The sequence below is a fragment of the Leucopleurus acutus genome (genome assembly GCF_964270905.1).
Source record: "Leucopleurus acutus genome assembly, chromosome: 14".
In the NCBI taxonomy this organism is placed as follows: domain Eukaryota; kingdom Metazoa; phylum Chordata; class Mammalia; order Artiodactyla; family Delphinidae; genus Leucopleurus; species Leucopleurus acutus.
Window position 1 is genome coordinate 83,328,382 of NC_139156.1, and position 12,282 is coordinate 83,340,663.

Genomic DNA, 12,282 nt, shown 5'->3' on the forward strand with positions numbered 1-12,282 from the left:
GTCTGCTCCCTTAACTCCCGGTCACCCTTCTCCCCCACAGAGCTAACCTTCGACCAGACTGAGCCACGAGGAAACGCAAAGGCAGAGCAGGAGGCGTACCTGCTCTCGCATCGTCGTCGGGCTGAAGGGGCCCGTGCCACGGCCCGGCACGAGTGCTCGCACGCGCGTGTGAACCTGCGAACCGACAAACCAGCCATGCGCTTTCAGTACCTCTTTCCAGCACTCCCAACTCTTCTCCCTCCCCGACACGCAGGCGTCGGTTGCCGGGAAGGTGCGTCGGGTCACCCTCCCCTGGACCAGAACTGCCACGCGCCTGAAGGGAGGCTCTGGGTGGACAGGACCCTGCAGGTGCCAAGAGGAGGGGACGTGTCGCCAGAGGCATGACTGCCGAGGAGCATCTGACTTGTGCGGAATTCACACATTAGAGGTACACAGGCTTTGGCAGACTCTTCCTTTATTTAGGAGACCGATCCCCCCACTGGTTCTTGCTCCTGACAGAGGCCTGGGTGACCTGCACTCTTCCTGAACGCCTAACGGGGGAGGGGGAGCCACCAGGACTGCGTCTTCCAGAAAGTCAGCAATTGGGCAGTTACTTGCATCGTGGAGAAGGGCGTTTGCACACAGTATGGTCACCCCTCTGCAGCCGGCCACTTCTAACTGCAGGATCAGGGAGACGACTTTTTATATTCATATATATATTTCCTTCAATCATATTTTAGAAATCAGCTCTGCCACGCTAAGATTTACGATAAAAATAAAATAATTTGCTCTGTAAACTATAGTAGAAAGTTTCAAATGTCTTAGTTAAAAACTATCTTCCATACAACGGAAAAAGGCTTTTGTATTCTTTTTGGGTGAAAGAAAACCCAAATACGCTGCGGTGGGAGGCCGTCCTGGCGCGTTGCTGGGACCCTGTGCAAGCGCTTCTTGGCTGCAGGCCGTGAGAGAACAGAGCCGCTTTCTTCCGTGCAGGCGCGAGGCCCGACTTCCTCTCCCCTGGGCTCTTCCAAGGTGCTTAAGGCTGCCCCGCCGTTGCCTGGTCCTTCGCAGCGGCAACAAGCTCTGTAAGAGCTGGAAAGCTTCTTATGTCCTTTGTCCGCAGGCCTATCTTTTCGATCTGCAAAGGCCACGGGGATGAATCAAGTTACTGCGATGTGAGCTGAACGTGGAGAAGACCCTTACAAAGAAGGAAACAAAACACGCACCCTCACCTCACCCTCCACGGAACCAGAAAAGGGCAGCTCCCTAGTGACTGGTAGGATATTTCTTCCTTTCAAATAAATGCAGTAAAAAAAAATTTCCTTATTGTAGAATTTATTTCGGGGGGTCATTCTAAGAAGCCAGTGTTAAGTTATCTCAGTTCATTAAATCAGACTCTCACCAGGATAAGAGCCTCTTTTGCGGACTGGAAGAGAAAATTCACACTAAGAGAAATAATAAAGTAATTTTTTAACTGAAGCATTTTCAAAAAACAACCGGCCTGAGACCTTCATTTCTTAGTGTGTCATCCACAAGCCTTTCTTAGAAGCTGATGCAGTCAGACAGCTTTGCACAGCAGCTGCTGTGGATTATTTCAGTGCCAGAGACGCAGCATGCAGCGTCCCTCCCACCTTAACCCAACAGCTGTCAGGAACTACACGCGCACGCGTGCACAAGCGGACCTGGAAAAACCCAGACAGAGTATCGAGTCTCTGCCGGCGTGCTGTGGCTCGTCTGGGGGCTGGGGTCGAGGACTGCCTTTTCCTTCCTTCCCCGGCCCACAACTCTTTTGCTTGTTTGCTCTTCATGTGTCTATAACCGACTTTCCTGCCTGTCAAAAGACTTCTGAGTTTCTCTTGAGAAATAAAGAAACAAGGCAATGGACTTCTGCCAGAATGCATCTCTAAATTCACCCGAAAGGGGAAAAATTCAGATTTTTAGTGATGACCCCGAACTGTATGAAAGAGTGACTAGAAAACAAGGCATCTTCTGATGGGAATGTTATGATCCCACTTTTTCTCTAGCAAGAAGGTCTTCCTTGAGGATCTACTGCTATAGAAAACCTAAGCAGTTGACAAAGCCAGTTTCTGAACACCCCAAAGCTCTGACAGTCTGTGAGGACAGAAGGCCGTGCGCGGAATCCACACCTGCCCCTACGTGACGGTACCTACGTGAATGTCCACACGCCGTGACACAAAAATCTGTGTTTTATAGAAAACCTACAAAACGCAGGCAGGGAAGCAAGGAAGCTGTGCTGAGACATTTTTCAAGCACCGCACTGAGAAGTCAACGGCCTAACTCTTCTCCTAAAGTCAAACCAACAAATATCTCAAAAGACCCTCATCTGGCACCCGTGACGTATCAGGCACGTTCCAGGCAGTGGACCAAAAGGACACCATCTCTGCCCATGGGCACAGCCCCAGTGGCTTCGGGAACATGAATGCCAGCGAGCCAAGAGGATGTCAATTCCCTGGACCTCAAAAAGCCTGTCTTTTCTTTCTCATGTTCCCTAGGGGCCCATCCTCTTCCTTCAAGCGTCTGGGGCCCTGGCCCTCTTTTCCAGCACCAGGAATGGACTCCCGGCTCCTCCCAGCATCTCTGGGCTCAGGTGCACCACCAGCTGGCTGCCGGGCCCTCGGAATGCGGAGGCAGGCCCCCTGGAAGGACGGCGGCGCTCGGGTCACCTGCTCTCCTAAATATGCGACGTCCAAGGCCAACTGCAGCCTGATCTTGTCGTCGTCACTCATGCCGCCGCCACTGGGCCCGGCGGGGGTGGCGGGAGCGGTCCTCCTGGCTTGTTTCAGCCTCTTCAGGCTCTCCTCCATCTTCCTCACGGAGTTCAGGACGTCCGACACGGTCTCATAGTACCTTGAGCACGAGACACACAGACTGGTGAAAGAGACTCAACGCCAAACACGCCCGTGAGCTTTGTGGACCAAAACAGGGATTTTTAAGATAAAAATTCAATTCCAGTAAAAAAAAAAAAACAACCAGCCACGGTAAGTACTGTTTCTCAAGACTGAAAGACAAACAGGGTCTTGACTGTCTAGCACTGCATCCTCTCGGAACATAACAACTATGTACATGAATTCTGTTTAAAATTTCAGTCCTGAACACTAAGCGAGAATCACAGGCCAAACTGTCTTTCTCATATAAAGGGTGAACAGCTGCAGCTCGTTCCCCAAATGCAAGGAACAAACTCATTGACCATCAGTTCTAGGAACAGCTCATCTTTTAAAAAGTATTTCAGAACTTTTAAATAAAACTAATTGCCTTTAAATAGTTTCAATATAATTTCCAAATTGTAAATGAGTTATATTTCAAAATTTTGTTTACAAGCTGGTTATTTGGCATTTGGAATACATTTCCCCACAGAAACAGTATTATAACTCATTGTTATGTTCTAAGTTAACTCACAAATGCTGCTTAACTCATAACTGGTAGAAAGAAACAAAATAGTACTGCAAAATTAATAATTAAAAAAAATCCAACAATAAAATCAAATAATATACTTTCTGACATAACTCAGTGCTGGATTTGGGGAAAAGTAGGGGGAATCGGAAATGAAGAGATGCTCGACCACAGTGATACTGAACACCTCCCCTGTTCTCATTAGTTTTAGGATTTTGACACCCATCCTTCAGCAGTTGTAATTACACTGCACAATGAGTGCTTCCGCTTCCTTGATTACATGGGTCTCCCCAGCGCAAGTCTGCTGATTACGTGGCATGACTGGAGCCATCATGGACTGACAGAGCTGAAGAGAAAGGACCTGAAAGGAGAAAGCGTGCCTGGACTCGCAGAACATTCCTGCATGAAGCGACGTTAAGGACAGTCCAAGGCAGTGTGCCTGGGCCCCGAAAGGTGTGTGAGCTGGGAGAGGCCAGGCAGAGCCTTGGGTGGGGTGGAGCGAGCACAGTCGGGGAGGGACTGAGTGCCCGCACCCTGCCTTGTCCAGCGATGAGGCCACTGGATGCTCTTCCTACCCTATCTACAAGCAGCCTGTGATGGTCCCAGTGATGTCTGACTTAGGGCTTTTCTAAGCAAGTCCAGAATAGTCCGCTGTCAAGTTGCTTACCTATGCGTGCTGTCAGAGAGAGCGCCTTCTAGCCACTGCTGAATTATGGCTTGTCTGAGCTTATCCTTGTGCCCGCTCTGCAGCTGGTGCAACGGCTTCAGAGCACTGTCCACATAAGAGGAGGCTGTCGTTGGCACCTCCTGGAATAACGTTGGTAGGGGTTAAAGATGAACAGAAAAAAAAAAAGAAGAAAGAGAGTAAGTTACCCAAACCTCACGTTCAAAAGGGCATTACGCAGGTACCAGTTTTGAGACACATACAAGCGTTGTCCACAGAAAGACCCCTGGAGACCAAGAGGGAGCCGTGGAGAGACAGCCGGGGAGGACGATGCCCGGAGCGACTGGACTCAGGCTCCCTAACCTGCTGTGCACACAGACCGCCTGGCCGCCCCGTTAACTCCGGGTCTGATTCGGTGTGTGTTGCAGGGAGGGGAACGGGGCCAAGTTTCGAGATGGCACATTTCTGACAAGCTCCCACCAGCGACCGTCGCTGCTGGCCAACAGACCACCACGTGAGAGCTTAGGATCTAGGCTGTCTGACTTTTCTTAGTTTTGGTTTCTTCATCCGTGAGTAAGGACACGGACGCTCACTCTGTAGGACTAATGAGGGTATAAAGTCTTTAGCATGGTGTCTGACCTACGATGCAAGCGCTCGGTAAATGTAACACCCCATTGAAGAGAAAAGGAAAAGTTGCTAGATTCCTAAAGGAAAAGTAATGAATTTGGCAAAATAAAATAGGTCTCTCCCACTTCAGACCAGAAAATCGGGAGATAAGGTACTCTTGCTAGAAATGGGAATTCTGCTGGCGTGTCCCAGATTTTAAAAGGAAAAGGAGAACAGCCCCAGCGGAGGTGAGCTGGGTCTCAGCTCAGCACTCAGCCCAGCCGCTCGCTGCACCCAGAACACAGGCAGGGCGGGATGAGTAACCCCGACAGCAGCAGACCAGACAGCAGCAGACCAGGCCGCAGGCTCAGCGCACAACAAAGACACGGCCCCGCCCAGGCGTGTCTGTAGGAACTCCGGGGTATTCCAAAGGAGCACAATGCTGCAGGAGATTCTCACAGTTCCTGAGAATAATTTCAGTTGTAAATGGCCTAAAATCCAACTATCCAACTGGGAGAAAAGAAACTCTAGAGGGAAAATAAGTGAGAACTGACAAGAACGAAATGAGCATAAATGAACGCATGAAAGTGGGAGTTCAAGAGGGAGAAGTAAGACGCTGGCAAAAGCAAAGGCCCCACCCCCACTCTACAGAGTGGGGGCACAGAGCTCGACTTTGAGCACCAGCGTGAGCCTAACTTTTCACCTTATAAATGCCTTTCGTATTTTTTAATGCAGCCTTTTTTATACCTTACCTAGTAAAAGACAGGAGAAAGCAGGTACTTCCAATGACAATATAAAAGAAATAAGGTAAATTCAAAGCTTTTCAAGTATAAGATATGAAGACCAAAAGAAGGGTAGGACTTAAAAGTATTTTATTAAAATGCTTTCTTTGAAAATACCATTTTTCCTTAAGGCCAGAAGTCCGTGCTGTGCAAGTCCAACTACCTAAGTTGTGTCTGTGCCACATGTACTGAGGAGCCCCCTTCTGACGAATAGGGTTTCTCTCCAGGGGACGGATTCTCCCCCCGAGAACCTATTTCTGTCCCTCGCCTAACCAGTTCCTCCCTCTCTGGCCTTCCTGATATACATTTCCCAACCTCGAAACCCTTTTCAGTGAGGGCACTGACCTTGTTGGTTCTTCGGTACAGCCTGGGAACCTCCAGGGCACTTTTCAGGTGACTGAAGCAAGACTCACTCAAGTCCTGGGTGACTCTGTCACTCAAGGCAGGCACACAGGCAGACAGAGATAGCCGGGAGTCCTCCAGGGCTGCTGCACAGACAGAAGCATGTGTTTAATCACACTATCCAGGCCCAGGGGTGAATTCTACTTTAAATACCGTCAACATATTTAGAGAGCATACTACAACAAACCAAATCAAATCAAATCATTAGAATTAAACAAAATATCTCAGTCAAGGAAGTTATAAACACAGAACAGAATACAGAAACCACCAAGGATGTACAACTAGAGAAGAAAATGGTTAGTTAAAATTTATCCTACGGTCTCTAAAATTCTATTGTAAATTATTTCTTATTCAAAGATTTGCTGAATCTAAAGATTCATTTTTACCTGAGATAGAAGAAAAATTCTTAAAGCCAATCACTTCAAGTTTTGGCCTGATTGTTTCCAAGAGCTCTGGAAGCTGAAATAAACATGCACTTTATATATTCAGTTACTTTTTATAAATCAAAGGAAGAGTCAATTCTTTATGCATCTACGAACTCTAGAATATTATTAATGAACGATAAAACTAAACTCAGAACTTCCAGTGGTTTTCATCAGAAGAAAACAAAATTCCTAATTAATGCTTTCACTATGAAAGAATCCAACAGCATGGAAAATAGCATTTTCATGGCTATTCACAGACCCAGAAAACATGCGAAATCCTTTTCTATTCTGCAGCTCTCCCCAGTACCAAAAAAACACATGGTAAAGACCACGTTTTTGCTCCAAACATACAATATCTGTCCAAGCACCACAAAATATTCAAACTTGAGAAAAGCAGAATTACATATCACAGCGCTTAAACACATTCATCCCACAAAGTTCTGTTAATGGTAAAAGCAAGAACATGGAAGCTATTTGGAGAAAACAGGAAGAAGTGTTAACAGGTCAGCACTTTCAAAGTATAACTGAAGATTACATATTACCCTGAAACACTGGGTAAGTGAATTAGAAACGATTAAAATCCAACCACTAAAGGTCATGCCTGCACAGAGTAGGCGGAGCTAATGCAAAAAACGGCGGTGCCTGGCGTGCTGCTAGACTGTGGCGTCACTGCTGAAGGGAAGCCGAGGCTCTGGGCTAGCACATCCTAGGCGGGACTGGCAAGCACGGGGGAGCGAGCACGCCGGGCAGGGAAACGAGAGCAACACCCAGAAGCGAGGTGAACGGACGAGCTCTCAGGGTGCCCTGGGCCCACAGTTCTAAGCCCCGTGAGGCCAGCCGTTGCAAACACTGAAGCCGGTACTGAGAACTCCTCCGGGACACAGGCTCACCTGCTCCTGAAGCCTGTCCAGGTCTGCGACCACGTAAACAAGCTGAGTGCTGGAGACGGGGACGACGGGCTTCGTCTCGGAAGGGCCGCTTCCTCGGTCTTCGCAGTTTCCTTGGGCGACGGAAGGATCTTTGCTGCCAGTTCCCGAAGGCTTTTTAATATCCTTGGCACTTTCATTAGAGATGGGCCTGAGTAAAAGCTGAACAAAAGGGTTTCAACGATTAAATGTGTTTCCACCAGCAAGATACATGCGCACTTATACAGGTCAGTGACTCACCATAAAATGTCAGCTGTCTACAAAGGATTCAGTGAAAGTTTACTCATGACAAACACCACAGCCCTCTCCCCAGGGAGGTGTGGAAAACAGAGAAACGGGACAAACTGCAACCCCCTGTGCATTTCCCCTCCTTAGGTAACAGGCAGAAATGAAACCACAGGCCCCTAAACTAAAGGAAAATTAAGATGTAGAACATCATAGGTTTTAAAAAATTAATTAACTGCTTAAGGTAAATAATTTATGGTATCTGCTTAATAAATTTATCATCATAACGGTAAAAAAATCAAAATCTAAACCTTAATTATGCTTCAAATAACACAAACGACAGAAGTGTTCTTTGCATAACGGATTTTTGCTACAAGGGAAAAAAACCTACGAGACGTGCACTGGGATCGAGAAAAGAACGGAATATTCTGGATGTGAGAAGAACTGCTGGCTAGCATCTTGCTTGGGCGTGGCGTAGCAGGCCCAGGCCTAACAGAAGTGTACCAACCCGACCGTGCCCAGGAACTGCACGGTCTTCGTGAACAGTTTCATGGAGCACGGTGGTCTCCTGAGACCCCTCTGAGCAGAGAGGCAAAGGCGGAGGAGGAAAGGAGCTGCCGTGGAGCGCCCGTCTACCAGGCCCCTTGGTTATCAGTTTGCTGGTCAAACCTCTCTCTACTCCTCACGACAAGCACAGACAGAAGCTGTTTTCCTCCTTTACAGATGAAGAATCTGAGACTCAATTTCCCTAAGACCATGAAATTAGATAAGGAGTGGCAGAGCCAAGGTCTGACGCTGTCACAAGCCTGCGCTCTTTCCGCTGAGACCCTCTGCTCCAGATGACAGAGTGCTTTCCTCTCCATGGATGAGGCCTTCCTCGTGTCGTCTTCCCTAAGCTTCTGCTCACATCTCTTTTATACTCATCACCTTGCCGTGGCCGGGGGGTGCGTCTGTCACTGAGCTGTCCGTGCAGCAGGCATCTCTGAGACGCGGGTGCAGGGCCTGGCGGGGCTGGGGGCTCAGCAGGGGACCACACGAGTACTCCCGTGGCTTTACGCACAATATCTAATAAACCATCAGAGGCGTGCGGACGCTTAATGCATCCAACTACTACTTCTGAAATGGAGGGAAGGTTAATTAATTCTACTACCTTTTAATCTCAACCACTTGGAGTTTTTACACTTCCAAAGACTAGGTACTAAAGTACGCATTTTAAAAATCATTTTCATTAGGATCATTTCATTAGAAATGTTCATTTCTGTTTTAGTCTGGAGGCAAAGATCCTGGTTTTCAGAAGGGAAAAATGAGGTGGCCGGTGAGGGCTTTTCCAAACGACAAAGCACTGACCACGTGACAGCAGACGCCCCTCGAGGCCACACGCACGAGTGAAAAGGAAACCCAGAAGCGGAATTGGGTAGCAACTGAGAAGCTGGCCTGCAGTCCCCGCATCAACCTCTCATGACAACACGGCCTTTAAGACTCTCAGCACGTTCGGCTTCACCCATCTTTAATTCGTTTCAGCCTCGATTAGGGATGAGCCACCCGCCAGCCCTCACCTCCTTGACAAACACGGAGTACCGCGCGAGAATCTGCAGAGTGAGTCTCCACAGACGATGCACCAGCAACGGCAAGAACATCTGGTCAGACCAACACCTCTGCAGGCTGCTCCACGTCCTGTGAGAAGCCAAGAGGCAATACGAACTTCCAGCTAGACAAAAAACATACGGTTAAGGAATCTCAGCTGAAGGGCTAACGGCTAAAATGTTCCACGTACACCCCAAGGGTGAAGGCAGCGGCCTTCTGGTCAGCAAAGCTTTAGGGAGGTCCTTCTACTTTCACATGGCTCCCCCTCCCAGGCATCTGACAGGCATTAGACATAAACGGCGTTCAGAATCGCCAGCCAGCAGGTACTTCATACCAGATCAACAAGCACCAGCTGGAGAGGCAGCCACTGGCAAGGGTTTCACCTTCAGTTCTGAATTTGTCCTGTCTTCTCCTTCCCTCCTGAATATGCTATTTCAACACAGGATGTCGATTACATATGGCCATTTTGGGCAAAAACAGCTGGAAACTAACTTTGAGGCTAAAAGAGTGCAGTTTAGATGGAACTTGGCTGCACGAAAGGGAGCAGAAAGCGGAGTGGAGCTGCCCCAAGACCCTTGCAGCTATAGGAACAGCCACCTACTAGGTGAGTGGCCACCGGGCATGGCTACAACGTGACACAGGTGAACGAGGCTGTAGGGATGCAAATGATGCAAACGTGTCTGCAAAGTGTATCCTAACCCCGGTCACCTGCGCACTGTCCCAGGACTGGCCCAAGGGCTCTGGAGGCCTGGGGCAAGGAGCCCCGCTGTGAGCCATTCCCCGCCCAGAGGGAAGGCCACCCTGGTCCTTCACCTCAGCTTCGGAGAGAAGTGGAGCGTGGACACTTGGCTACAAAAAGGGCTGCTCCCTTAAGCACAGCAGCGGTTATATCCCCTTGACACGTTATACTGAGGAATGAAAATGAGGTCTCCTTCCTGTGTTCTTAAAGCAGCGTTTTTATCATCTCTGTACAGCAAGAAGCTCTATAAACCTTTTTTTTTTTTTCTTTGTGGTACACGGGCCTCTCACTGCCGTGGCCTCTCCTGTTGCGGAGCACAGGCTCCGGAAGCGCAGGCTCAGCGGCCGTGGCTCACGGGGCACGAACCCGTGTCCCCTGCATCGGCAGGCGGACTCTCAACCACTGCGCCACCAGGGAAGCCCTATAAACCCTTTTTAAAAAAAGAAGTTAAAGTACACCTTTGGGTCTAACTTACTGGAAGACAGGAAAAGGTGAAAAGTACCCCCAGGATACTGAGATCCCCAAGATGACTTGGTGAGCCTACTTAACTCAGTGACAGCCTGTCACTTGTCACTTTGAGGAAGTTACCTGGTGCGTCTTCCAGGACATCTGTAAGTGCTGCTTCTAAGGATCCCGCTATTTCTCTAAATCTGAGAGAAAAACAAGAGCGTAAACTGTTGTTTTCTCTGCTGCAGGCGGCTGTCCCACCCATCCTCCCCTCTCCCCACAAAACAGGACCTTCCTCCACTGGCTTGTTGGTGAGGCCAGCGCTGTCAGAGATGCCGCACCAGCCCTGATGCCTGTTCTCCAGACTTTTTTTTACCGAGCAGGAAATAAACGTGTCTCAATTAATCCACTAGGAAGCCATTTCTGGCAAGTCCCACCAGCTATAATCAGGTAATCACTTCAAGGCCGTAAGACTGGTTTTTCCAATCCCCTTACATCAGCCCTATCAGAAGAAAGTGAATGTCCCCCAAACTAAGAAATGGGAAAGCTGTATTCTGTGTCTTTGTTCGCAGCTTGAGAAAAATCACTGAAGGTAGAGGCGGTTACACCAGAACAGCTCTCTGCCTGACGCTCCTCGAACATCTGCTGCCCTGCTGCCGGTCTCTCACGTTGTCATGGTAACTGGCGCCCCGGCCCCGAGGCTCAAGGTCTGCTTCCTGATGGGTTTTCTTTTTCCTCTGCTGGCCCACTTGTCCCCTCATACCATCCTGTCACAGACTTCTATTTTAATGACTAGTGTGGACACATTTTTATGACTCTGAAATGAAAACTTTGTGTGTGTGTGTGTGCGTATTTCCTTAACTAGCTGCTTACGTAGCATCTTTCTTCCCAACTATATAGCTCTTCCATCTTCATACTTTCTTTACCATACACTCTTCTGTCACCTGCTAGTTCCTTTGCTAGCAATAAATTCTGACACATGCTTCAATTTACTGAAGTCGTAATTCTGGTTTTTGGATAGCACTCACGTGCTTTTTAAAAGCAGTTCAGAGACTGGTTTTCAGGAGTAAAAGCACTTCACACAAGGAGCAGCCACCCCGTCCGCCACAAAGGTGCGAGTGGCTGACAGCGGAGGACTCTGGACCGCCCTGGCCACTGGAGCTGGCCAGTGCCTGCAGCGTCCCTACACCACAGGGAGGGAAAGGACTCGCCCTCTGTCCCGTGAAGCCTGCGAAAGGCTAGTCTCTCCAAGCAGCAGGGAGAGGCAGAGAGAGAGCAAGTGATAGAAGGCAAGCGGGGAACAGAAGAGAGCGCCGGGGCCCAGCGAAGAAGGCGGTGGCCCCGAGCACAGTGAGGACGGGGAGGGGCTGCCCCGCAGTGGAGGGAGCAAACCAGCACCTGCGTCAGCCTCAGACCCTCAGCCCACCTTTCCTCCAAATCCACGCAAAACACGGAAAAGGCCTGACAGCTAACACAGCACCATTTACAACGGGAACACCAGGCCCAAGGAAGGGAAGGGCCTGTAAACGCGCAGCACATCCGTGCTGAGCGCAGCACGAAGAGAGGTCAGCTCACAGCTCTGCAGCCATGAGAAGAGCAGGTGTAATTCAGTGTAAGTAAAGACACGGGATAAAATTACATGTACGTCTGTGACAATTCTGATAAACACACAAACGAGAAAGTGCAAGAAAAATGCAGCAGACCCGACACCAGTGCATTTCACACAGACGTGCTGACTGCGTGGGACCAGCTGTTGGACCCTTGAAAGGAAAGCTGTCTATGTCACGTGACCCAGCTGTCCCCTTAGCCCCCAAGGGCCAGGAGCCCAGCACCAGCCCCTGGCACAGCCTTGCTGAGCAGTAACTTCCAGGATTGAAGTGATACGTTATACTTCTTAGAAAAGAAACAAAGTGAGATGTTACTTTGGTGGAATTTGAAAAGTTGTGCTGTAGTCTTCATGTGTATATGGGATGCTATTCTACTCTTGATAGGAGATTTGTAAGAAAGGCAACCCCAAATACAAACACTCCCAAATTCTTACATTTGGGTTTGGGGAGGGCCTGGAGACGCACTTCCCAACGCATGTCTCTAC

General features: G+C 49.0%; 1 protein-coding gene across 1 annotated transcript in view; it reads right to left on the reverse strand.

The window, feature by feature from the left end:
* Positions 1-452: 452 nt before the first annotated feature.
* COG2 (component of oligomeric golgi complex 2) overlaps positions 453-12,282 on the reverse strand; it is a 41,501-nt gene continuing 29,671 nt past the window's right edge. Inside the window, exons 11-18 of the mRNA XM_082854164.1 lie at positions 10,332-10,393; positions 8,977-9,128; positions 7,160-7,357; positions 6,231-6,303; positions 5,788-5,930; positions 4,058-4,197; positions 2,664-2,847; positions 453-1,117 (exon numbers count right to left, since the gene is read on the reverse strand). Of these exons, the coding sequence (XP_082710290.1) occupies positions 1,016-1,117; positions 2,664-2,847; positions 4,058-4,197; positions 5,788-5,930; positions 6,231-6,303; positions 7,160-7,357; positions 8,977-9,128; positions 10,332-10,393 (1,054 nt within the window). The 3' untranslated portion in view covers positions 453-1,015. The remainder of the gene's footprint in view (positions 1,118-2,663; positions 2,848-4,057; positions 4,198-5,787; positions 5,931-6,230; positions 6,304-7,159; positions 7,358-8,976; positions 9,129-10,331; positions 10,394-12,282) is intronic.